The 25,575-nt window shown below is 40.9% G+C and overlaps 1 protein-coding gene across 3 annotated transcripts in view; it reads left to right on the top strand.

Moving 5' to 3' along the window:
- The window catches only part of WDFY3 (WD repeat and FYVE domain containing 3), a 122,812-nt gene that overhangs the window by 44,510 nt on the left and 52,727 nt on the right, over positions 1–25,575 (top strand). For 2 of the 3 annotated variants that reach the window (XM_086611512.1, XM_086611513.1), the window contains exons 13-24: positions 1,088–1,265; positions 3,895–4,109; positions 5,790–5,902; positions 8,022–8,253; positions 10,884–10,984; positions 12,055–12,273; positions 15,939–16,120; positions 18,178–18,409; positions 21,333–21,493; positions 22,553–22,664; positions 23,075–23,265; positions 24,775–24,927. In XM_086611512.1, the coding sequence (XP_086467638.1) occupies positions 1,088–1,265; positions 3,895–4,109; positions 5,790–5,902; positions 8,022–8,253; positions 10,884–10,984; positions 12,055–12,273; positions 15,939–16,120; positions 18,178–18,409; positions 21,333–21,493; positions 22,553–22,664; positions 23,075–23,265; positions 24,775–24,927 (2,089 nt within the window). Of the gene's footprint in view, positions 1–1,087; positions 1,266–3,894; positions 4,110–5,789; positions 5,907–8,021; positions 8,254–10,883; positions 10,985–12,054; positions 12,274–15,938; positions 16,121–18,177; positions 18,410–21,332; positions 21,494–22,552; positions 22,665–23,074; positions 23,266–24,774; positions 24,928–25,575 lie in introns of all 3 variants that reach the window. The other variant, XM_086611511.1, reaches the window with a different exon arrangement.

Raw genomic sequence — 25,575 nt, 5'->3', positions numbered from 1 at the left:
AATTCCTAGTTGAAAGTGCCTAATGGATGAGGCACAGCAAGTCTGGGTGTTATTTCTGTTAGGGTTAGAGGTTAGGTAAATCTGTCACTGAGAACAAGAAAGAGGAAGTGCCTCTTTCAACTGATTTGATAGGAAGAGATTCTTTTTTAGCTGGATTCACTTCTCGTAAAATGACAGGCAATATCTGACCTTCAAGAAAAATTGTTGCATAGAATTTGTTTTCTTTCCTCTTAAAAATAAGCATGTATGATAAATACTGTGAGAATATCGGTGTGGGATTCTTTTTATTGTTTTTGTTCTGTAGTGAACATGAGCCTTTCGAGCTATCTTTTGCTTCTAAAGTATCATCTTGAAAGCATATGTTCAGTAAGCTGCTCGTGCTGCTTGTGTGTTGAATCTTGTGCCGAAAGAAGAATGGCCTCAAGCTGATACCTCCGAGAGTTTCAGTGAGAAATGCGTCTACAGTGCTCAGCACAAGTGGTTGCTTCTAAGTCAGTGTGTCAAAGCCTCTTTTCCCTGGATCAGACCAAAGCAGCTTAATGTAAAACTAAATTGCTGAAGCAGTCCTGGAAAGACTGGGAGCATGCAGACGGGCACGAGTGTACACGGAGACCAACTTTCTGTTTCTGTAGGCTAACTGGACATAGTTGAGACTTTTATGATAGCGCGTTTTGTGATCAGTTGCTAATGAAAAGCAAAGGGGAGAAATGTTTCCAAAGCTGAACTCATCCCTCAAAACAGGAGCAGTGATAGCTTGCGTACTGCTGTCGCTGTGTGCTGCCACCACAACTAGAATGAAAAGAAGGATGTGATAAAGACGACCTTTAAGTTCTTCCAACTGCATAGCACCTGGGGAAGAGACTTCTGAGCTCAAGCGTAGTTGAGAAGTTGAGACCCTTCCAGGTTGTCTTTGGGGAAAGATGTCCAACAGGTTTGAGATGAGTAAAGCACTTGGTGTATCTAACTGAGAGAAGAGAAAGGAGAGAGGAGTAACATCTATAGGCCAGTTCAACTTTACAGCTGTTTGAAAAATGCAAAGCTTGTAATAGATGGATGTTGTAACCATGGGATGTTTTCTGTTCTGCAGGCACGCATATCATTCTGTTTCAACACCTCCTGTCTGCCCTCAGAAAAACATAGCTGATGTGAAACTCCAAACAGGACCCCCATCCATACAAAGCTCCGATGCCGTTGTTATCCACCCTGGTGCTATGCTCGCTATGCTAGATCTTCTGGCCTCTGTTGGATCAGCTACACACCCAGAGGTAGGGAAAAAAAATTCTATTGTCTTAAGCTTGGAGAGTGACTGGGAAAAAGGATGGCAATGGAAAATAGGAAATCTGATGTTGTCCTCTTGTTTTGTGCTGAGAAACTAATATGTTTCATGGACTAATCAAGTTGAACAACTGGTGACATAGTGGTCTGGTATAAATTGCTTATTTCATAGAGTTTGTTTTGTTTGTCTCTTTCAAACTCCTGGCAACAATGTAAATTTAAAGAAATGTCTGAAGTGGCCATCAGATAAGTTTCCAATCATCGTGATTAATTCATGTTTTCCCTGATGTATCAGGTGTTAACGCATAGTACAAGGAGGACACGGGACTGGACATTAGAGCTCAGTATATATGTGCTGTTTGAAATAGCTGGAATGTGTTCTAGTTCCAAAATTGGACTGCCTGCTTTGTACAATTCCTAACCCAAAACCTCTGTTGGTGGTTTGTATATAAAGAGTTTGTTGGATGTTTTTGAAGTTGCTTAAGTATTTTTTGTTTGCGATGTCTTCCCTGAAGAACACTGTTTATTAAAAAAAAAAAAAAGTTCTAAAAGCTTACAAGAATTACTAGACATGATTCCTCTTTCTTGTCCTCGAGCAGTGATGAGCCTTTCTGTCTTCAGGACATTGATTTGGCAGTTATGTTGCATATATCTTAAATTTTGTAGACATGATGATGGGGAGAAGAATGAAGCCCCCATAATCCAAGGGGAAATGGTTAGTGACCTGCTGCACCACTTAGACACCACACAAGTCTGTGGGGCTTGGTGAGATCCACTCGAGTACTGAGAGAGCTGGTGGAAATGCTCGCCAAGGTGCTTTCCATCATTTATCAGCACTACTGGCTAACCAGGGAGGTCCCAGTTGACTGGAGCTTAGCAAATGCGATGCCCATCTACGAGAAGGGTCAGAGGGAGGATCCGGGGAACTACTGGCCTGTCAGTCTGACCTCAGTGCTGGGGAAGGTTATGGAGCAGGTCATTTTGAGTGCCATCACACAGCATGTACAGGACAACCAGGTGATCAGGCCCAGTCAGCAGGGGTATATGAAGGACAAGTCCTGCCTGACTAACCTGATCTCCTTCTGGACAAAGGAGAGGCTGTGGATGTTGATTACTTGGACTTTAGTAAAGCCTTTGACACCATCTCCCATAGCATTCTCCTGGAGAAACTGGCTGCTTATGGCTTGGATGAGTGCGCTCTTCAATGAGTTAAAAACCAGCTGGATGGTCGGGCACAAAGAGCTGGGGTGAATGGAGTTAAATCCAGTTGGTGGATGCTCACAAGTGGTGTTCACCAGGGCTCAGTATTCGGGCCAGTTCTGTTTAATATCTTTATCAATGATCTGGATGAGGGGATCCAGTGCACCCTCAGTAAGTTGCAGATGATGCCAAGTTGGGTGGCAGTGTTGATCTGCTTGAAGGCAAGAAGGCTCTACAGAGGGATCTGGACAGGCTGGATCGATGGGCCAAGGCCAATGGTATGAGGTTCAACAAAGCTGAGTGCCAGGTCCTGCACTTGGGTCATAACAACTCCATGCAACACCACAGACTTGGGGAAAAGTGGCTGGAAAGCTGCCTGGCAAAAAAGGGCCTGGAGGTGTTGGTTGACAGCTGGCTGAATATGAGCCAGCAGTGTGGCCAGGTGGCCAAGAAGGCAAATAGCATCTTGACTGGTATCAGAAATAGTGCGGCCAGCAGGACTAGGGAAGTGATCATCCTCCTGTCCTTGGCACTGGTGAGGCTGCACCTCCAATACTGTGTTCAGTTTTGGGCCCCTCGCTACAGGAAAGACATTGAGGTGCTGGAGTGTCCAAAGAGCAATGAAGCTGGTGAAGGGTCTAGAGAACAAGTCCTGTGAGGAGCGGCTGAGGGAACTGAGGTTGTTTAGTCTGGAGAAAAGGAGACTGAGGGGAGACCTTATCACCCTCTGCAACTACCTGAAAGGAGGTGGTAGTGATGTGGGTGTCTGTCCCTTCTCCCAAGTAACAAGTGACAGGACAAGAGGAAACGGCCTCAAGTTGCACCTGGGGAGGTTTAGATTGAATATTTGGAAAAATTTCTTCACTAAAACGGTTGTGAAGCATTGGAGCAGGCTGCCTAGGGAAGTAGTTGAATCATACCTGGAGGTATTTAGATGATGTATAGAGGTCGTGCTTAGGGACCTGGTTTAGTGGTAGTCTTGGCAGGGTGAGGTTAATGGTTGGACTCGATGATCTTAAAGGTCTTTTCCAACCTAAATGATTCTATGTTAAGTTACTCGGAATAGTTTAGCAGTCACAAAAATAAAAGTTCTTCGTGTGCTCTAAGCACATAAACCTTCTAAACTGACTCAGTTCTGATGGTGACAAGGAGAGGTTATTTTAACCACCCCTACCTGAATTGTTTTCCTTTACAATGGTCATTGTAATCCTTCATGTAACTTTATCCTTTTTCATAAAGAGGTGGAAGCGTCTCTCCACACACACATGCGCCCACGCCCCTAACACACGTGCGCATAGATTTAAGCATAGGATGTTTTGTGTATTTATTGCTAATGGTAGTTTCCTTTTCATTCTTGTGCAAAGGGGCTTCCTTTTATTTGCTGCCTCTGCTCAAGTTGTGTGCTTTTCTTTTTTTCAGCATGCGCTGGATCTCCAGCTGGCAGTGGCCAATATCCTGCAATCTCTGGTGCACACGGAGAGAAACCAGCAAGTCATGTGCGAAGCCGGGCTCCATGCGCGACTTCTCCAGCGATGCAGTGCTGCTCTGGCAGATGAGGACCACTCGCTGCATCCACCACTCCAAAGGATGTTTGAAAGGCTGGCCTCCCAGGCGCTGCAGCCGATGGTGCTGAGGTCAGAAGGATAGTGGTGAAGTCCAGTTAAGCTAAGCCGTGTGCCTCAGATTGGTAGAGGGCACAAGTGACCTTTTGTGGTAGTGATCACATGGGATCTCATTTTATTTTTCATCTCTTGCTTACCTTAATCAGCACGTAACTCTTGGAGACGTTGGGAATTGGAGGGTGGAGGAGGAGGGAGAACTGTGGAGCAGGGAAACCTGGAGATTTTCCACAGAGATTGCATAGAAGTTAAATGCTTGCTTCCTTCCTTCAGATCTTGAGAGGCTATCAAAAATGCTGTTCCTGGCTAGGTCCTCAGGAAGAAGAAACGTGATGGTTTTAAAAGCAACACTGCCATAGAAAAGGAGGGTTTCCTAGACTTTTCCGTGCAATGTTAAATATCTCATACTGGAAAAAGCTTCAGGCCAGCAGTTTTATTTAGCACTTCAGTTGGTGTGAAGGAAATGCAGCAATGCGATACAAGAGGTGTCTGGAAAAATCTGGGGGTGCATAGCTTTGAAAAGTTGATCTTTCTGGATATTAATACTAGTAGGTTTGTACATCTATGCTAGTACTAGAAAAGCAAGCTTGAGAAGTTTATGAGCCTATGTTGAACCATTTGTTAAATATCCATGCGGTCATATGGTGCTTTGGATGGCTTGCTAGATTCTGGGGAGACCCTCTTGAGGCCTTTCAATGTAAGAAGTGTGCTCCTAAGAACGACGGAGGGAGACTTTTTACCAAGACCTGTAGTGACAGGACCAGGGGCAAGGGTTTTAAGCTGAAAGAAGGTGGATTAAGGTTGGACATAAGGAAGACATTTTTTACAATGAGGGTGGTGAGACACTGGAAGAGGCTGCCCAGAGAAGCTGTGGATGTCTCATTGTTGGAAGTATTCAAGTTTGGATGGGGCTCTGAGCAACCCGATGTAGTGAAAGATGTCCCTGCCCGCAGCAGAGGGTTTAGACCAGATGATGTTTAAAGGTCCTTTCCAACCCAAACCATCCTGTGATTCTGTGATCTCAGCCGGAATAAGGAACTTCATTTTCCTATGGATCGCTGACTGGCTGACCTGCAGCCGGGACAGCTGATCGGTTCAGTTCAGTGGCATGTAGCCTTGTCAGAAATGATTCTGCAAGGAGCATGCTTGCTGGTAGTCACATCACAGAGGCTTAAGCCATCTGATGATCTACTGATGGATCTGTAGATACAGATACTATAGTTATCTACAGATACAGATGTTGATATCTGTGGAACTGTGAAACTATCGTCCAGTCAGATAAGATGTGGATAAAAGACAGCTGAGGTCACTTAACTTCAGCCTGGGGTTTGCCTTTCCTGATGAGTTCAGCTTGCTGAATGTGTGTCAGTGAGCATCCTGATGTTCTCCTATGGAATACAGCAGCCTCCTGCCAAGTCTTTGGAATTCTGAGAAGGGAATTGGGAGCTTTATCCAAATTGTTTGATTAGTTAAAATAACGTCAACTTTTGAGAGCACGTGTTCAAAACTTAAATAGTTTCGAGTGGATCAAATGCATTTCTTGTAATTATGCATGAGTGTTTATTTTCTTACAAGTATATATATTTATATTTATTACAAGTAATTCCTGTCTTTTAAAAATTGTATTAGATTTGGTGCCATTCTAGGCAAATAAATAGACAAAATGATTTGTAAATTTTTTATTCTCTTTCTTAGGGAATTTTTACGCTTGGGAAATCCTCTGAATTGCGGAGCTTGGGACAAAAAGCTGTTGAAACAGTACCGAGTGCACAAACCCAGCTCACTGAGTTTTGAACCGGAAATGAGAAGTAGGTGCTGAAGTGCTAGAAAATTGCATAAAGAATGCTTCACTGACACCCTCCGGTTGCATGCTTACATAAAATTTGGAGAGAAGCATCCGGAAAAACCTGACTTTGCCCCTGCTTTGTATGAATGGGAAACTCAAAACGGTTTGATTGGAAAAAGCTCTAAAAGCAGAGGGAATATAGTACTTGGTATTTAATATATATCCAGTGAGGCAATTAAGATTTTTTTATATTTTATAAACAGTAACTATTAAATATTATAGTAGCTTACTTTTAAGTCTTGAGTAGATCCTGAGTCTGTAGTTATTTAACAGTAGAAGGGAAAATATTTTTCTCAGATACTTTCACGTGCACATCACATGTCATTAAATCTATGAAGTGTGTCTCATGGGTGTCAGGTAAAAATAACTGAAATTCCTAGACTTAAGCATAATTCCATTTATTTCTGCTAGACTCAGTAACCTGGCTCATCATTAGCATCACTAGTGATGAGAAAGAAATAAAAAGAATTAAAAAGAAAAATAAGGACGGTTTACCTAATCTGGCTGAATCTGGATCTAATAATCGTTTCTCTTTTAAAGAGGTAGAATTTGGAGTTGGAACATCTACTTTTAATTATTTAGAGTTCAGCAGACCCTTTTTAACCATTCATTAATTTTTCATGGTAAATATTTACAACGGCTTTACTCATTGCTCACTTTCAATGTTTGCTTTCCTAGTATATTAAAACCGAAATGTTCAGTAGTATGCGATAAGCATGTGTGGAATTTTGAGTGCATAGTAACTTAAAAATTTTTGAGAAAAAGGGCAGACTTATATAAGATTTAAACAAAAAATAGTGGGGGATGACACCACAACTACTCAGTGGAATTAACACTGAGGGAAAGTATTTGCAATGTATTTTGCCAGGATATTCACTAGATATTCCTAAGTTATAGATGCGCATACCTATGTGTATGCAGTGGAAATTTTCATTATGCTTTTGTGTGGTATGCTGTCATGGAAGTTCATCCATCTGATAGAATGCTTCATAAAGCAATTAGACATCAGCTCTGATTGTCACACTGGAAAGTTACATCTGTCTTCCAGCTCTTTGATAAATCAGTCTGATAAACTCCACTGAATGTCTGTAACTGACAGATTTCTCTAGCTGATCTGAACCTCCCTTCTATATGCACTCTTTCCTGTTATTTTCCATAAGTCGTAGAGCCTGGGAATAGCTGTTCACGTAGTATAGGAGAGTCTTAGTAAATGGTAATACAAAGAAATTATTGATAAGTTTCCAAAGCACGTGATATTTATTTCTAGATGTCAACTCAGTCGTCATACAGCCAGTTGTAACCCATCGTTAAAAATACTTTAGTTTAAGTGTTTGAATTATTTAAAAGGACCCAGAAAATATCCTGGATAATACTGAATTATAAGCATTAAATAATGAAATAAAATAACTGCATTCATGTTCTGTCATCAGGTTCAGTGCATTTAAAAAGACGAGTGAAGGAGAGATTCAATTATTTCTTGACCAGTCCGTGCTTTGTTTACTTATTTTTAATAGGGTATTATCACAGGGGAAAACTAACAATGAAAATTGTGAAAACATGAGTCTGAAAAGTTTTTAATCTAGGAAAGAGAAGGTAAAGCTAGTTTCCTGAATATTGTAAGTTATCATGTTAAATTTCCTAAGCTAAGGCTACTGAACCTTTCTGCTTATTGAGAGCTCTGAGACTTTTAGCTCAGAGTTACTGCATCTGAAAAACATGAAGCAGAGTTTTTCCTGCCTGTTAAGTCGGGTAGCAGGAACGTGCCTGAAACAGAGCCTCCGTAAAAGGGACACTTTCCTGATGTTAGATAATGGGATGGCCTCTTGGCTCAATTTTTTGGCTTTACCACAGACTTTCCGTAATACCTTGCACAAGATGCTTGTGTCTCTGCCTCAGTTGGATGTTTTTATAATGAGAGCAGTAGTTCCCAACTCATAATCTTCTAACTGAGAGGCTGAACTAGTCGATGATGATTGACAATTCCGCTATTGCATTAGAAGCAATACTTGAAAAGTCCGAATAAATAGCCTGAAAATGCCTCCCTTTTGCAATGCTTTGTTGTTTCTTGGCTTCTACTGTAGATAGCATGGTTACTTCAATGGAAGGTCTGGGTTCTGACAGCGTCTTCGGTTTGCATGAAGACAGCCACTATCGGATAAGCAAGAGCCTGCTCAAGCCAGCAGAAGGGAGCACAGTACCCCTGACGAGAGTGAAGTGTTTGGTCTCCATGACAACCCCCCATGATATCAGGCTTCACGGATCATCAGTTACGCCAGCATTCATTGAGTTTGACACATCTCTTGAAGGGTTCGGGTAAGGTCCTACATTGCTCTCAAATAACATGGAGCACAATGCAAAGTTTTCTTTCTTCTTTCAAAGAAATAATTGTAATTTTTAATGGACAGTTTGCAAACCTGAAAAAAAAGGAATTCTTCAAAGAAAAGAGAGGAATACTTCAAGCCAGATAAATTTCCACTCTGTCATTCATTAATGCCTTGAAACCAAATGCTTGCTTGCCTTGTCTAAAGTAGAAGTATGTATCTAAACATTGATAGATCCCTCTCAATTCTGGATTTCACGTGGCTTTTAAAACAGAGGAATGCCAACATAACATTGGAGAAACTCATTAGTTGCTGCGATTTATGTGCGACATTTGGATGGCCCAAATGCTCTGAAACCAACTTAAAATTGCTGAACAACTTGGAAAGGCGAAAGTGGGCGAATCAGAAATATAAGTAAAGCCAAGAAGGCAGCTGTGTTGAGTCCAGACAACTGGAAAAAACTAATTATTAACTGGAGCTGTAGCCTGAATGTAGTGCTTAACTCATTTTTTAGTTTTAGCACCCAGTATCATCTTCTCTTACTGTTTTTCTCTCTCTAATTAAACACCTACTGAGTGAGGCGTTTTGTGAGGATCATATAATGTGATTTAAGTTGACTGTTGAGAAGACGAAAACATGATACCGTTCTCAGCATCTGTTTAAGGAAAAGTTTTTGTCTTTTCATTTATAAAAAGAATAGAAAAACCTCAAAACACTCATTTTGTCCTGTGCAAAGCGGTAAATACCTCAAAAATTTCTGTAAAAGTTCAGGCTGATTTTATTAGAACAGGTATTAGAGGCTCGCAATTAGGCTGAAAGCCAGTATCTCCGATAGGGCAGTGTTGCGAGGTACAAGCAAGTCAGACAATTGTGAATGGCGTCTCAAATGATAACTAAATGTTCAGAATTTACCAGAAGCTTGGCTAAGACCTTAAAAATCATAACTGAAAGATTTATTAAAAGACTTTTAGTGACACAAACCACCAAAAATTACAACTGCTGTGAAGCCAAAAAGAGCATGATGAATTCTCAGGAGTTTTTATTTTAATCTCTTTTTTAAAAGAATTGTGAAAAGAGGTAGAAATTGTTTGTTGTCCAGGGCTGTGCCACGGTTTGATAAAACCAGAAACAACTCCACCTGATAGTGTTGTTCATCTTGTCTTTTTCTTTCCAACCTAATATTTATACTACTGTGTTCTTAAGTCTATTTCTGTTCTGACATCACCTTCAACAGAGCCGCTTGCATCTTAGTGCACTTGCTCCAGTTTGCTTGGGATGACTGAGAGCACAGTCCAGCCTGGATGTTTGATATTCTCTTTTCAGCTTTGCACAGCAAGGATGAAGTGCCTATTTTGCATCTAGCCTTCAAGTCCTCTATAGTCAGAGATGGGCTTTTCTTTGAAAAGAAATGGCGCTTAAACCTCTGTTTCATCTTTCACAAGAGAAAAGAAAATGTTTTGAACCGAAGAAGAAGTTGAAATAGGCTAGCAAAATTAGTTGTCATGATGGTTGCTCCAGGAGATTTGTGGGTGCTGGTAATGTGTACAAAAGTAATCCACATAATGCAGCTGTGACTTCTTGTAATTTCAACAAGTCACCTAAGAAGGCTGCTGTAATCAATTAAAAAAAATATCTAAAAACTTTTTGGTCTATTTTAAAATGCCAGAGTGTTTCAAGAACTCAACAGTTGGCAGACCTTCACAAGTTATCTGCTTAGAGAGAACATGCTTGTAACACTATTGACCATGGGTAATTCACCCAGAGAAGAACATTTTCAAGAAGAAGTAGTATATAACAAGAACTGTAATCAAAAGGAAGATAGTAGTGACCAGAACCATGGACTGCTGTTGCTTTCAAGATAGGTGATCAAGTTAACTCTTGATAGCTTACGTGAGAAAAAAATAACTCCTACCTCTGTCAGGCAGCTCAGCTACAGTATACTTAAATGAGCCTGCTCAAGTGTAAATGTCAACAAAATGATGATTCTTCAGCAAGTGGAAGAGCTGTCATTTTGCCTCAAGTAGCACAATCTATACAAACTGTAAGCTGAACTCCTGTGGAGATTAGCTGCACCTTGGGTAGGCTGGTCACTGAAACGGTCTGCGCTTTTAAAATCTTGTAGTACCTAAAGGAAATACTCCTTATATCCTTATCTATTGTGTCCACAGCATCGGTGACTCTTGTAAGGACCAAACATAGTGAAATTGGTGAAATACGACGTTACTGTGAGAACGTACATACTTAAGAACACCGTAGTATACAATTACAAGATCCTTTGAATATTTAGCTAATCCAGTCTTTTTGAGAGTCCAGAACATCTCAAAGGCGGCAGCGAGTTATGTTTGCCCACAATGGACCATCTTCTGCTGTGGAGCCACGTGGGCATAAGTCTCTGTGCCTTTGATGCAAAGACATGCTGCCAAAACTATTTGCACTGAAGATAACTTAGCCTCACAAGGAGAAATCTTGAGAATTCATTTCTACTTTTCATGAATATATACACTCAAGGAGAGTGACGGTATGCCTATGGTGTATTTTCCTAGGCTGTGTTTTGTTTGTGTTGAACTCCGGTTATATTGACTTTCAAAAACTCTAGCGTGTTACTGGTCTTTTGTTTAACAGCTGCCTGTTCTTGCCAAGTTTGGCTCCCCATAATGCACCTACAAATAACGCTGTTACAACAGGACTTATTGACGGTGCGGTTGTCAGTGGAATTGGAACTGGTAAGTACTCGATTATGACAGTTAGCAGTGTTTTGTGTCTGATGTTTAGTTCTCTTACGTTTTTTCCTTAGCTGTAAAGTGCTAGTATGGTGTTGGACATTGTACACTTATAATTGAGAACTTGCGTCTTTTTGTGTGTGTGTTTTTGTTGCTTTTTGCCCTCAAGTCAACAAAAAACAATATATAATACAAATGTGTGATTGCTTTAAAATATAAGACTTTCAGCAGAAGGTTAAGTTGTAATCAAGGAAGCGTATGAAAAATGAACCTGGATGCATTCAGAACAAGTTGAGGTAGTAACGTGAAGAGCGTGGGAAACGTGGAATGAATTGTGACGCTGTTCTTGTGGCTTTGTTCTGCTGAATTCTTGACTGAATTTATTACATGTGTAGCTACACTCATCATTACGAAATTCCCATCTAAGTTGTTTTCTGTCCCTAATACTTGTTTGCTGCAGGCTGTTCACTCTATAGGAACTTAGTGTGCTGCACAGCTAATTGAACATGATCACAATTTAAAGAAGGCGTTAAGTCTAAAAACTAAGTTGAAGGTTTCCTCTGCAGTAGGATGGAATTAATCTATGAGCTCTTTGTTCTGTGGGAGCACCTCAAGAGATGAAATGGAGTCAGGCGTATGTGGTGGAGAGATCTTCTTCAACAAAGGCCTCTTCAGTGAGTCACACCTATTGAAGAAGCATCTCATCATGATATTAGCAGTTGTTGAGGGCCTGATCCATTTCCACTTTCTTTTTGTCTAGGGAACTGAAACTGGGTCGTTCTGACCGAGCACAGCTTCAGAGTTGATTTTTGGTTTTAGAATAGGAGTGGATAGTGTGCAATTCTTGCTTTACTTTGTTTTTAAAAAACCCCTCTGAGCTACCTTTATTTGGCTTTTCCTCCAAGCTTGAGTTGGAAGTGAAGGAAGTAGCATTGAAGTCCATGCAGCAAAAGTTTGAGAAAGCACAGCTGGTATCAACTGAGCTGATATGAAAAAAGGAACAGGAACAAGTAGGCATCCTAAGTACTAGCTACTCCAGCTATATAATGGGCTTTCATTTTATTTTTTTTTAGGTGAAAGATTTTTCCCACCGCCATCTGGTTTAAGCTACTCAACTTGGTTTTGTATTGAACATTTTAGTACACCTCCTAATAACCATCCTGTGAGACTTCTTACTGTAGTACGGCGTGCAAACTCCTCAGAGCAGCATTATGTATGCCTTGCCATTGTCCTCTCAGCAAAAGACCGGTCACTGATTGTTTCAACTAAAGAAGAATTGCTTCAAAATTATGGTAAGAGTTGTGTCATGTCATCAACTAATCCTGACAGTATTATGGGGATGCAACAGCAAGTTTAATTTTAATCTGGTATCTGGAAGAATTGTGTGTGATGAAACTTTAGTTGTAGCTTCAGCAGCTGCTAATGGGTTTTGAGAATGGAAAAATGCAAAATGTAGACATTCATGTAGAAATTAAGGAGCTTTTATAATTTCCAAAGATGATTTGATATCTGCATACAAAGAAAAGGACCCCTGATATTACAGATTTGAAGGAGGGGTTACGTCGTTGTTTTTGGAAGGTTTTTGCCTTTTATTTGTCTTATGTCGTTCATTTTAGACATCATCTCTTCAGGTGCAAATATTAACTATCTTTGCTTTGAAGAAGTTTGAAGTAGTGAACTAACAGGTTGTAAAGGCTTTTTCAGTCCTTCCAACACTGAAGGGCTATTGGAAGCCAATCAGTCATTCACTTCATATTTTAATGCTGCGATTGGTGTTCAGAAAGAGATTGTACCATCATTCAGTATCTGTGATCAAAGGTGGAGTTACAGGAGGTGCAGTGAAGATCTAAGTGAAGCTGATGAGGCCAGTGAATTTGCTAGAAAGTGCCATCGGTACATTTAGGGGCTTCAGGCTTAGCCGTCTCGTGCCTTGTCCTCCATCAGAACCTCCAAAAATGGTCAATTTTGACAGGCTGTGTGTGCATCATGACTGTGGAGGAGCTGAGAGGAGCAAGGCAGCCCTCTGTGTATGTTTCAGGCTTAGCTCATTACCAGACCAACATGCTGCGTTACAAGTGGTCATCAAAAATGTGTTCCTACTACTGTTCTTTCCTTTTGAGTAGCAGGCACTAATAAAGAATTTATACAATTGTTATTATTCAAAAAAATACAAACAGCGAAGCAGGCTGTTACAGAATATTCCTTACTTTCTTGATAAGCAGATGTTTGCATCATTAACTGCAGTAGTTTCTCTTAGTAGAAGTCAGGCTCAAAACCTAAAACTTGAAAGTTGAAGACCTATAGCGTAAGGGAAGAACTAAACCTCTTAAATTACAAAGATACTGACAGTGTTTTCTTTCTCAGAAGGCCAAATCCTTATAAGAGAGAATTAAACAAGTTTATCTTAATATTAATTGGTTTAGCCTGCACTGGAGCTATAGATCTATAGGTTTTAGTTTGTAAGCCCTTATTATCTAACTTCTATAGCTATAGGTTTTAGTTTGTAAGCCCTTATTATCTAACTCTTTAAAAGAGATTGGATTTGAAGAGGCTTTGTCAGAGAAGATCTGAAGGTCTCTGACTACAAAGACTGTTTTTTAATTGAACGGGGTACTTTGCTTTACTGGAGTGCTGAATCGTCGCTGGTGGTGTACCATCAAGTGCTGAGCAGGGAAGTACCTGCAGAACTGAGACGGCAGGCCCACCAGCGCGGGGACTGGAAGTGCTGACGGTCTTTTGTGAGAATAAACAGGGTGTTTTAAGGATCCTTCTCATGAGTGAGAACTCTGCTCAAAGGTGTTTGGCTGAGAAAAAGAACTTGAGATTATTTTTGTATCTGAAAGTTAGTTCCAAGTGCTCTGCTTTTATCCTTTTCCTTGTGCTGTTTCTAAAGAAATGAGTGTTCTGTCTGTGCAGGCGGCTGTTGAGGTAAGAGGATTAGTGGCTTCTTTTCCTTCAAGATGAAAGAATGAAGAGAGATCTGAAAAGCTCCTTTTTTTTTTTTCTGTTGAAGCATTCCCTGGTGAAGAATTTTCAAGCTTTATCTTCCTTTTTTTTATATTTTTTTGGGGGGGGAGAGGGGCAGGGGAGCTTTCAAGTAGAGTGTGGGTCATTCTGCTTTGCGATGGAAAAGCTAATGCACCTGCAAACTGATCATGCCCTCTGGTATAAAGTCCAAGGATGCCTTTTAGGGAAATTAAAAGATTGTGTGCTGAGAACTAAAGTATATTTCAACATTCAGGAGAAGAGAATTCAGCACCTATTAGTGGAGAAAGACCTAGGAAATGCTTGAAGAGTATAGGTGAGTGAATTGGCATGGAGAGGCTGGGAGTGGGTTCCTCTGGCCGCGCGTCTGGAAGGCAGACATCTGTCTCCAGCTTCTTTCACTGTTGGTGCGAGGGTGGCCAATGGAAATGTGGGTGCAGCTCACCTCACCCCACAGTGGCTGGTGCTCGTGTTGGGTCAGTGGCCTTATGGCCCATGCCCCATTGCTGATGAGGTGCAGGGAAGACGAGGATGACTCGCTGTGTTACAGTACTGAAATGGAACAGACAAGGGATCGTGACGTCATTGTTTTTACTTGGGCAGAAATGTCTTGGCCCTGAGCTACCCCTTCAGTAGAAGTCCTTCAGAAAATTCATTTTCCCTAGAACTGCAAAAAGGGAAGAAGAGAAGCCGCCGTGCTGAGGCTTGAGTTACGATGACTCCCGGTCTGTGCTGGGTGGGTGTCTCGCTAGCCAAACATCATATTGTGGCTTCTATTAAGGGGAAAAAAGTCTCAGGCTTTCAACGTCATTTTTATCTTCACTTGTGCTTTGTAACTTAGCATGATTCCGACACAGTTGCTTTGAAACACAGCCTTTTTACTTGTATCTTCTTTTGTGTGAGACCTAATTATGTAAGCAAGATATTGGCAAGCTTATACTGAGTGTCTGTGGCCATGTGCTGGGTGGGCAAGAGGGGGATTCTGTGGGAAGAGGCCAGGGCTGCCCCGTGCCTGGATGTGCCCGGTTGCAGCCAGCTCTGCAATGGATCCTCCACAGAAACTGAGCCCAGCAGCCAGGCTGGTGGCGCCTCTGGAGAAATACATGTCAGAGAGGGCGAAAAGCTGCATGGAGTGAGAAATAAGTTAAAAAATGTGAGAGAAAGCACCCTGAGGACATCAAGGTGAGAGTAGAAGTCGGGGAGAGGGTGCTCCAGGCACCAGAGCGGAGATCCTGTGTGACCCCTAGAGAAGACTACACCAGAGCAGGCAGTGGGGCCTCTGGAGGACACCACGGTGGAGCAGGGAAAAGCACGAGGAGAAAGACCAGGAAGTACTGAATATCTTTCTATCCACAGTATGAGAAAGGTGAAAAATAGATCTGGAGATTTGGGGAGACGTTTATTTCTTCCTGACTACTGCTGTAGAAACTTATTTAGAAAACAACAAAAAAATCTGTGTGACCTGTGTTGTGGCATGAGGAAGTTAGTAAAACTTGAGCAAACTACGCGTTCCAGCTAAAAGTTCAAAGAGAGGGTAAAAGGGAGAAGTAAAATATAATTATCAAAAGTCTAAAAGTATCCTGAGAGTTTTCTTAGAGGAGAATTAAGGCAAATGAAGAAGAGACCCACTGTTGATACTACCAAAACTATATGGTTTGTTAATGTGCAGGTATTTTGTGGCGTTCAGCCTGTCAAACTGTGACAATTTGATCTGAATGCTTTCTCAGAAATTCTGATTTCATTCCTTCAGTTCTTGTATTTGAAAGTCTAAAGTTGTGTCTTGTTAATCATATGACTTTATTCGTATCTCGTTAGTTGTGCTTTTGATCACGTTGTTAACTGTGTGTTATCTAAAATTTTGTCTTTAGTGTATTACTGTAGATTGTTTTGTGTAAAGTCTAATGACATAAGAAGCTTCAAACAGATGAATAATATTTCTACTGGTGCCCACTAACTGGTACTTTCCCTTTAGTTGATGACTTCAGTGAGGAATCATCATTTTATGAAATTCTTCCTTGTTGTGCCCGTTTTCGCTGTGGTGACTTAATCGTGGAAGGCCAGTGGCATCACCTAGTTCTGGTCATGAGCAAAGGCATGCTGAAGAACAGCACAGCTGCACTCTACCTTGATGGACAGCTTGTTAACACCGTTAAGGTAAAATAAATATTTAAATCCTCGTTTTTACTGGTTGGAGTGATTTCATCCTCTCTGCATGTATATGTGTGTAAAAAAAAAAAAACAAACCACGAACAAATGAACAAACAAAAAACCAAAAAAACCCAAACAACAAACCACCACACAGAACAAGAACAAAAAAACAAAAACCAAACCCAAAACGAGGAGCCTTGCAGAAGGGTCTTTGCTCACTACACAGTTCAGACCCAGCACTAGTCCTGTTAAGAGGAGAAGACAATCATAGAATCATAGAATGGTTACGGTTGGAAGGGACCTCAAAGATCATCTAGTTCCAACCCCCCTGCCATGGGCAGGGACACTCTCCACTACACCAAGTTGCCCAAAGCCTCATCCAACCTGGCCTTGAACACTGCCAGGGATGGGGCATCCACAACTTCTGTGGGCAACCTGTTCCAGTACCTCACCACCCTCAATGTAAAGAATTTCTTTCTTATATCTAACCTAAATCTGCCCTCTTTCAGTTTAAATCCGTTGCCCCTTGTCCTATCACTACACACCCTTGTAAAAAGTCCCTCTCCAGCTTTCCTGTAGGCCCCCTTTAGGTACTGGAAAGCTGCTGTAAGATCACCCCGGAGCCTCCTCTTCTCCAGGCTGAACAGCCCCAACTCTCTCAGCCTATCTTGATAGCAGAGGTGCTCCAGCCCTCTGATCATCTTCGTGGCCCTCCTCTGGACTCGTTCCAGTAGCTCCATGTCCTTCTTATGTTGGGGACTCCAGAGCTGAACACAGTATTCCAGGTGGGGTCTCGCGAGAGCTGAGTAGAGGGGCAGAATCACTTCCCTCGACCTGCTACAATGAATACTTTCTCAGGCATGAGCAATAGTAATGCAGAAGTAAAGTGGACATGTTGTATTAAATGTGAGGTGAGTGTGGCATGGCTACTCTGTTGACTAGATTAATGAGAAGGATGATAAAAAGCTGAGGAAGACTTATCCCAGGACCATGTAGCAGATCTAACTTTGAATAATAGGGATATTACAGAGTAAGACAGTTTTGCCAAGTTAGCCATGTTTTTCCTTTCCCAGCCCCCTCTTGCCACCCCAGAAATAGCATCCCCTTGTCAGTGATAGCCACTGAGATGTCCAGTGTTGTTATTAATTGATTGTAGATGAAACACATTTAGCTGTAAATGTCAATATTTTGTTGTTAGGTGGAAGAAACTAGGAGGCCAAAAGCAGAGAGCAGTGTAGAGCACTGTGGATCTGTCCACTGACCACATGGTATTCCTGACCTGTAACTGATAACCAAAGAGCGTTTGGCACCTGGCAGGCATGGGCCTTAAGGGAGCAAACTAATCCTGCTGTGCAAATTAGCTAGTGTTAATGTACTACTACACGTAAAACAATGTTTTTGACTTTGGAATTTTACCTTTCAGTATTCCTTTTGCAGAAAGAGGACTATGGTAACTTTACTTGTTATGCTAATAGATGTAATACGTGACTGTATCTGGCCTTACGTGACTACATTCAATAGCTTTATGCAAGGTATATAGAAAATACCTGTGAGATTGTTGCTGCCATTATATGTAGGCAGCATCTTCTCTGTATAGTTTTTTTATTGCCATCTCATCAAATTGAGTTCATCAGGTTTGCGCTTTAGCTCGAAACAGTATAATTACCAAAGATGTTGTTTTCACTGGCTGAAGAAGGAGAAAGAACACAAGGTTATGAGATAATCTCACTGCTTATGCAAAAAAATAATGACCATCATAAAGCACCACATTTTTAGAAGCAAGATAACAGCCTTGTTCTTTAGTGTTTTTAACCACAGAATTCACATATTCCTGTCCTGTGTTTCCAAACACACCTTAAACTTTTGAAAGCCACTTCTGATTTTTGCATTTACCTTCTGGTTAATGTTCTTCACTGACTTTTGCTGTATGGTCTCAGAATACCATGCAATCGTTTGATATGTCCCTTGGTTTGCAAATCACTGCTGAATTTCCGATCTCTCTACTTTCTTTTCACGGTTCCCATGCTATCTCAATAACTTCACCATGTTTTTCTCCCTTACAGCTGCACTATATTCACAGTAGTCCTAGTGGGTCTGGTTCTGCCAATCCCCCTGTAGTCAGCACTGTTTATGCCTATATTGGCACACCACCGGCACAGCGCCAGCTGTCTTCGTTAGTGTGGCGTTTGGGCCCTACGCATTTCCTGGAGGAAGTTTTGCCTGCCCCAGGTGTTAGCACCATTTATGAGCTGGGACCGAATTACGTCGGAAGCTTTCAAGCAGTATACGTACCGTGTAAGTACAGTTCAAATGGCAGCTAGTAACTTGGCCCAGGTGTGGTGGAATCTTTTGTGTGCATGTTGGCAGAAGAGGTGAGAAAGGGGAGAGTATGCAGTAGCAGAGAGGAAAAACCAGATGTTTCATAGGAGGAAGATTAGTAGCCACTATTGAAGAGGAGATAGAAATTGAAATTACTGTTGTAACATACTTCTGGTAGTTCTTGTACTGAGATAAGATAGAAGTGCTTGTATTCCTCACTTTGCTTTTAAACTAGTTAGAAGTGCTTAAAGCTGTCATTATTCATTTCGTATATTACATTTAACTGTAGAAAGTGAAATTGGACAGGCATTTTAACTTGTCAGTTTTGTGGTGATAGCACTCATTTGCAAATCTGTGCTTTAAATACAGCTGTCTTGAAATGTCGTTGTTTATAGGGCCTAAATAGGTCAACTGAGGGGAAAAAAAAAAAAACAAACAAGGAGGGATTGTGATGCAGCATATAGTCTTGAAGCATTCGTTGCAAGCAAATATGAGCAATTCTGTTACATTTGTTACAAGTGTTCTTGTTTGAAATTGAAGGGAGTGCAACACTAAAAGATGAGAATAACCTTGTTCGAAATGTGTGTCCATAACCCTGTTTATAACTGTTCAGACAACAGATGCTTCATTAGGTCTGGTAAGATGAGCTGTCACTAGTGAGGTTTTCCTATTCCGTAGAGCTTCTTGTCTTTCTGTGCAGTTAGGGTACATCCTCACTAACATCAGTATTACATTCTAAGATGCTCATAGCTTTACGTGGCCATCACAGAGCTTTTCAGTGAAACATAAATAAAAATGGAGGACCTATCAAGTCGTCTTGTCCGTGTGTTATCTTTCCCCATGAGGACCATAATGCTCTCCAGATCTTCTGGAGAAAAAACTGTCACCACCTCAAGGAAGGAGGCAATGAGTGATGAGAGTGGTAGGAAAAGAAAAGCATGTATATGGAGTGCAGAGAGTCTTACTTTTTGTGGTGAAAGCTTTCCCTAGAGTGGTGACAGGCACCCCACCACCCCCAGCCATAGATGATCTTCAGGCTGTGAAAGAAGTATCACAAAAAACAGGATAGCTTTCCTTGCCTGTCTTGAGTGAAAAACTGTAGGGAATTGAATTTTGTTATCTACAGATCTGTGTCACTTGCTTTTTTGACAGCGAGATAAACCTGGCAAGTGACTCTGGATTTAGGTATCTGCTAGTCAATTATAGTTTCTCCTGGAAAGCATTTTGACTGGTGCTGTGCAAGTACTGAATTGTCCAAAGCAAATTCCATGAACGTGAATTTGTTCATTCACTTCGAAGAATTAAAGATCTTCCCGCCTTTATGCTAAGGCCATGTTCACTAGGAAGCCCACAGAAACACAGAAGAATTTTTCATTTCTCAACATACTGACTTTTTCCAGTGTGGCGGTGTATTCCTCCCACGCAGCTTTGCTCAGTTCGTTGTATTTCGGGAGTGGTCTGCTCCAGAACAAAGGGCTTGTTTCTATTTGGGGCCAAGCTTCTGTTCACGTGGTGTGCACTGTGCCAAACTCTAGGGATTCCGATATGGGGTGCAGTGTGAAGCTCTGTATCTTACCCTTTTTTATCTTGGTCTCTCTTTCCAAAATGCTTGTTTTTCCTTAGTGTGAAGATTATTTGTGGGAATCCTGGAGAAAGGGAAGAGCTGTCGCAGTCTTCTGCTGTAGTCCTTTACAGGGAAATTGTGTCTGACTTGCCGTTTGCCCATGTGATGCTTCTTTTGGAAGTACTGTCCCTGTTTTCAGTGATCAAGATAGCCATCTGCTGAGAGTTTGTTCTTTGTTTAAAAAAAAATGAAAAACCTGATACTCTAAGTTTTGGAAAGACCCCTCAGGGAGCAGTTACTAGTTCAAGAGAAGCAATTCCTTTGTCTGTTTACTGAAATGGAGGAACGTACTCAGGGCATCTGCATGAGCAGAGAATCCAGTAAGGATTTCATTTATGGGGAAACCAAGACTTCTGAAACTCTCTCTTAAGAGAGACTTGACAGAGTCTGGAGTCTGGTTCAAAAAATTTTGCAGGCACCCACCTCCTTGTTTGTTTGGATGTTAAGTGAGGAGCCTTTATACTTTTTTAATTCTGTTTATGTGTTTTGCTGGAGCTGCAGATACCTTTTGACCTGGAATGAAGATGCAGAAGTGAATCTTTATGTTGAGCTTTCAGCTGCCGAGTTTTGGATACTGCTTCTGAGCATTGTAGACAGCTGTCAGTCATAGTGTTTGCAGTGCCTCATGATTTTTGGATAGTGGATCAAAAATTGAAGATACTTTCAGAGCAGTGGATACAAAATATTGAAGATACAGTTATATATTCTCTTTGATGCCTGAGATTTTTGGTCTTTATTCAGTCTTACATCTCTTGTAGCATTCTCTAAGGGGACTTTCCTAGCAAACAATAGTAAAAGGCCCGTTGTCATGGGCAAAGATGGAGGTGTACCAAATACTTGTCTGCTTTTTGATTATTTTTTTTTTCTTCAAGCAGGAAGGGAAGTGAACAGCCCTTAGCCTGTACACAAATTGAGTACGGGAGTAACGTTGCCTTCCAAAAATTCAGATGAGGAAGCACCACATCTTCCGTTGCTTGGCCAAGCCACAGGCTGCCAGTCGCCATTGCGGATTATTATTGTAGACCTTCTTGAAAGAAAACATTTACTGTGCTTTGCCCTTTTATCTTGAATAGCAGGTTTATTCCACGACTCATATGCTATCAAGCTACCCTTTGGTACAGCAAGCAAGCATGCAAAGACAATGTCAAATCTCAGCTATTTCTAAAACCTCTTTTCTATACCTATTCTGCAATATAATTTGCTTAAGATTTTACTCTTAAAACTGAAAAGAAAAACAGTGCTATTACTGAAATCAACTTTTCTTTTGTCTTTAAGGCAAAGATTCGAAGTCTGAAGGAATCAACCCATCTCCAGTATCTTTGGTACCAGAAGAAAAGGTCTCTTTTGGTCTCTACGCGCTGTCAGTTTCTTCATTTACAGTGGCAAAAATAAGGAAAGTTTACAACAAATTGGATAGTAAAGCTATTGCCAAACAGGTATGTTGGCAAATGAGTTGGTTGAAGTGTGCTACTTGTTTGTTCCTTTCTTTTAACTTCTTTCAAGGCAATTTGCTCAGTGCAACCAGGAACAAAAATGTACTTGTCAGCAGAGTTGCCAGTAATCACCTTCATAATTTGAAAAAAAAAAAAAAAAATTGAGGGTGATTGTACTCCTAGATTTTATTTGCATTCTTGAAATTACTAGTAGCTGTGTATCTTAGCACCTTTTGGAGGTGTGTTAGCTTTTTTGTGTAGATGACAGTTGTAATCCTGTTGGAAAACAGTTAACATTATGTATTGAACAATATTTTTAGTGTTGCAGACCCACTCAGCTTAGTCCTCTGATTGATTCAGATTTGGAAACCAGTGTATCGGTTTACATTTTTCTTCAAAGTACATAAAAAGTCAGTGAATTATTTATACAAAGGACGATCTATGAAGCAAGGCTGAGAGTGTTGTGATTTTTCAGCCTGAACGAGACAAGGCTCTGAGGAGACCTTCTTGCAGCTTTTCAATATGTAGGGGGGGCTTATAAGAACAATGGAGAGAGAGGTTTTATCGTGATGTGTAGAGACAGGACAAGGGGCAGGGACTTGAAGCTGAAAGAAGGTGGATTTAGATTGGGCATAAGGATGAAACTTTTTACAATGAGGGTAGTGAGACGCTGGAAGAGGTTGCCTAGAGAAGCTGTGAATGTACCATTCCTGGAAGTGTTTGAGGGCAGGTTGGATGGCACTTTGAGCAGCCTGGTTTAATGGAAGATATCCCTGCTCAGAGGGGAGGGATTAGACTAGATGACCTTTAAAGGTGCCTTTCAACCCAAACCATTCTATGATCCATTGGAACTATTTTTAAAGTTAGATTAATCTTCTTTAAACTTTAGAGATTTCTCTTTACGTTAGAGAATGTCCTAATGACTCTCACATAGTTATGTTTTGTTATGTGGTACTCTTTATCACAGGAGAAAATACACAAGCTATGTTCAGGCTTACGTAAAAAAAACCTCAAAACTCTTCCCTTTAGCCCTTGCTTTTTTTTTTTTCTTGTGTTGTTCAGCTGGCGATTTCTTCTCATGAAAATGCCACACCTGTGAAGCTGCTACATAACTCAGCAGGGCATTTGAATGGACCAGCGCGCTCCATCGGTGCAGCTTTGATAGGATATTTGGGTGAGTTGAGTACTTGAGAATTATTATGTTTAAACATGATTAATTACTTGTCAATAAGAACTTAGGTCTGGAAGATAAATCTTGTAATTGATGAACATTAAATTTATTTAACACTCCTATTTTATGAACATACTATTATCTCTTTTCTTTTTTACTAACATGGGATGCTTGTTTCAGTTTACGAGTTATCATTATGAAAATATACCTTATTCCTTTACCTTAGGTCATAAGTTATTTTCCAGTGCAATATTTACTTCACTCCTCTTCTGAGGTGTCATAGTTCTTCTGGTGATCTTCTTTTCATAATTCAAGCAATGCTAGAATGCAAATTACTTGAGTGTATTCGCAGTTATGTCTTACAGTAATTTGATTTGATTTGATTTTAATTTATTTTCTCTGCTTTTGCTCAGGAGTAAGAACATTTGTGCCCAAGCCTGTTGCCACTACACTGCAGTACATTGGTGGAGCTGCTGCTATTTTGGGACTTGTAGCCATGGCATCAGATGTAGAAGGGTTGTATGCAGCTGTGAAGGCCTTGGTCTGTGTGGTAAAGAGCAATCCACTAGCCAGCAAGGAAATGGAAAGAATCAGAGGTTATCAGGTATGTAAGAAATGTCTTGGAACAGACCAGGCTGATAGAATTTCACTGTCTGTCATAGCAGTTCCCGTGGAAATTCCTTGTTGTGTTGTGGTAACCTGAGTTTCTGCTCTTAAGTTTACTGAGCTCTTGGCTAATTAGCATACATGAGTTATTTAGGATGGCTTTTAAAGGAGAGAGTGGAAACTTTTGCTAAGCAGTTGTGCACGTTTAGCTGCTTTGCTGAAACTGACCCTTCATTAATAGCTAGAAAAAGCACAACTATGGCACTTAGATGATTCTTTTCCCATGATTGTGAAACTCACCCCTGCAAGCCTGGGAGCTTAAGTCTCCGTGATCTGCCAGCAAGAGAGAAGGACAGAGAAACACAGAGAAAATCGAGCTAGTGGACTCCTAGAATCATCATTTTGAGGGCACTGCACAGACTTTATAGTTAGTGATGCTATTTGCTTTCAAGCTGAAGACTTCTTAATCGTCTGTCGAAGTGGGGAAAGTGCAATCAGTTATGCAGAAGGAATGGTTGACTGGCTTGAAAATCTTCAAATCACCAATGCATTTTACGTTTCTCATGGAGACTGCTTCACTGAAAGGGAAGGTTCGTGCTGTGGTTTGGGCAGCATGTTTGCAAACCTTGTGATGCTAATGGCTGGTATAGTTACGTCGAAACATATTATTCCATGTAGCCTGTTGCAGACCTTGGCTTTCTTTGACCAAACAAATCCAGACAGTGTTCTCCTTGCACCATAAGCAGTCGCTGAATCATCACATACAATCTTGCATTCCACTTGTGTTGACCTCAGCAAAAACTTGTGTTTGACCTCAGCAAAAGCATGATTTCCTAGAAATCTCTGTTTCTTTAGTGATGTTTCAAGGAGGATGGTGAGGATGTTGAGAGTTTAACAAGTTTGCATCAAGAAGGTAAAAAATAGCAATAGTACGTCCGGCAATTTGTTCTTTCCCAACCCAGACTGTAAGAAGTTAGAGCAGAATTGAGGACTGAAAGGGCAACATCTAAGGTCATGCCTGGGTATGACCAACAAAGGGTAGCAAGAAAAAAGAAAGCCTTATTCAAATTTATGTGTCAGGGCTACTTTTCTTCAGTGCCAGAAGACTTCTCACTTGTGCATGCACTGCTCTAGGGGAACTCTGTTTTCTGCCACATCCACAGTTGCTATCCAGAAACACAACTATCTGAGAATGTATCATGTGCTGTCTTAAACTGTGACTGACTACGGAGAGCTGGGGAGTGTGTCTGTGTGTGCCTAATCCTCAGGGCCTAGATACTGTCTGCAGTGTGGAACAGAGGTTTTATGAGCTGGAGGGTGTCCTGGATATGTCCCTTTTCTAACCAGCTGTAATGCCACTTTCAAGCTTTTTCATCATGAGTATCAACTGTCAGGCGTACTTTAAGGGCCTTCTCAAAAGGGACATTTCATCCTTGCTGCTTTGCGCTTGGACAATGTCGCTGTGTGTTCATAGGCTACTAATTCCTTTTCTGTTTACTTGTTCAAGTTGCTGGCAATGCTGTTAAAGAAGAAACGATCACTTTTGAACAGCCACATACTCCATCTGACCTTTTCCTTGGTGGGAACTGTTGATAGCGGGCACGAGACCTCCATTATTCCAAATTCTGCTGCCTTCCAGGATCTGCTTTGTGATTTTGAAGTACGTAAAGCCGCACAGAAAAGTGATGATAATACTGAATAGTGATTAAGTCAGGTGCTGGTAGCAGACCTTAAATATTTAACAACAGCAAACCAAGCTGTTACCTTGAGAACTTAGTGTTTCCTATATAGTACAGTAAAGCAGCTAAGCAGCAAGATTATTGGTAACTTTTCCTGATGAAACGGCTTGAATCACTGTAGAAACAATGAATGGGTACCACAGATGTTTCTGCTTTTTGTTGTTCTAGAAGATACATTTTGTAGTTTCCTGTTCAGCACTTTCTTTTAACCTGTGTATTCTACTGCAGTACCTACATTGAGGCATGAAAGACGTACTGAAAATACAATAAGAGATAAACTTTCGACATAACACACAGGAATCACTTTATCATACGCCTCCTGCAAGGTTAATTGTGAGGTAGTTAAAATTCTGCTTGCACGACCTGCAAAATACTTAAGTGGTGAGGTGTTAAACTAAGAAAAGTCGAGGAGTTAGAAGGAAATGCTAGTGTAATGGAGGCTCATAAACAGTGTTATACGATGCATTGAACTCGTCATTTAGTGTTTGCTCCTTTGGCATTATGGGTACCTGACACAGAATTAGTAAAAGTATTCTGATTCACATATACTAAAATAAATAAATATATAT

The sequence above is a fragment of the Tauraco erythrolophus genome, chromosome 5, assembly GCF_009769465.1.
Source record: "Tauraco erythrolophus isolate bTauEry1 chromosome 5, bTauEry1.pri, whole genome shotgun sequence".
NCBI classification, from domain to species: Eukaryota; Metazoa; Chordata; class Aves; order Musophagiformes; family Musophagidae; genus Tauraco; species Tauraco erythrolophus.
This window is presented reverse-complemented; position numbering and strand designations above follow the sequence as displayed.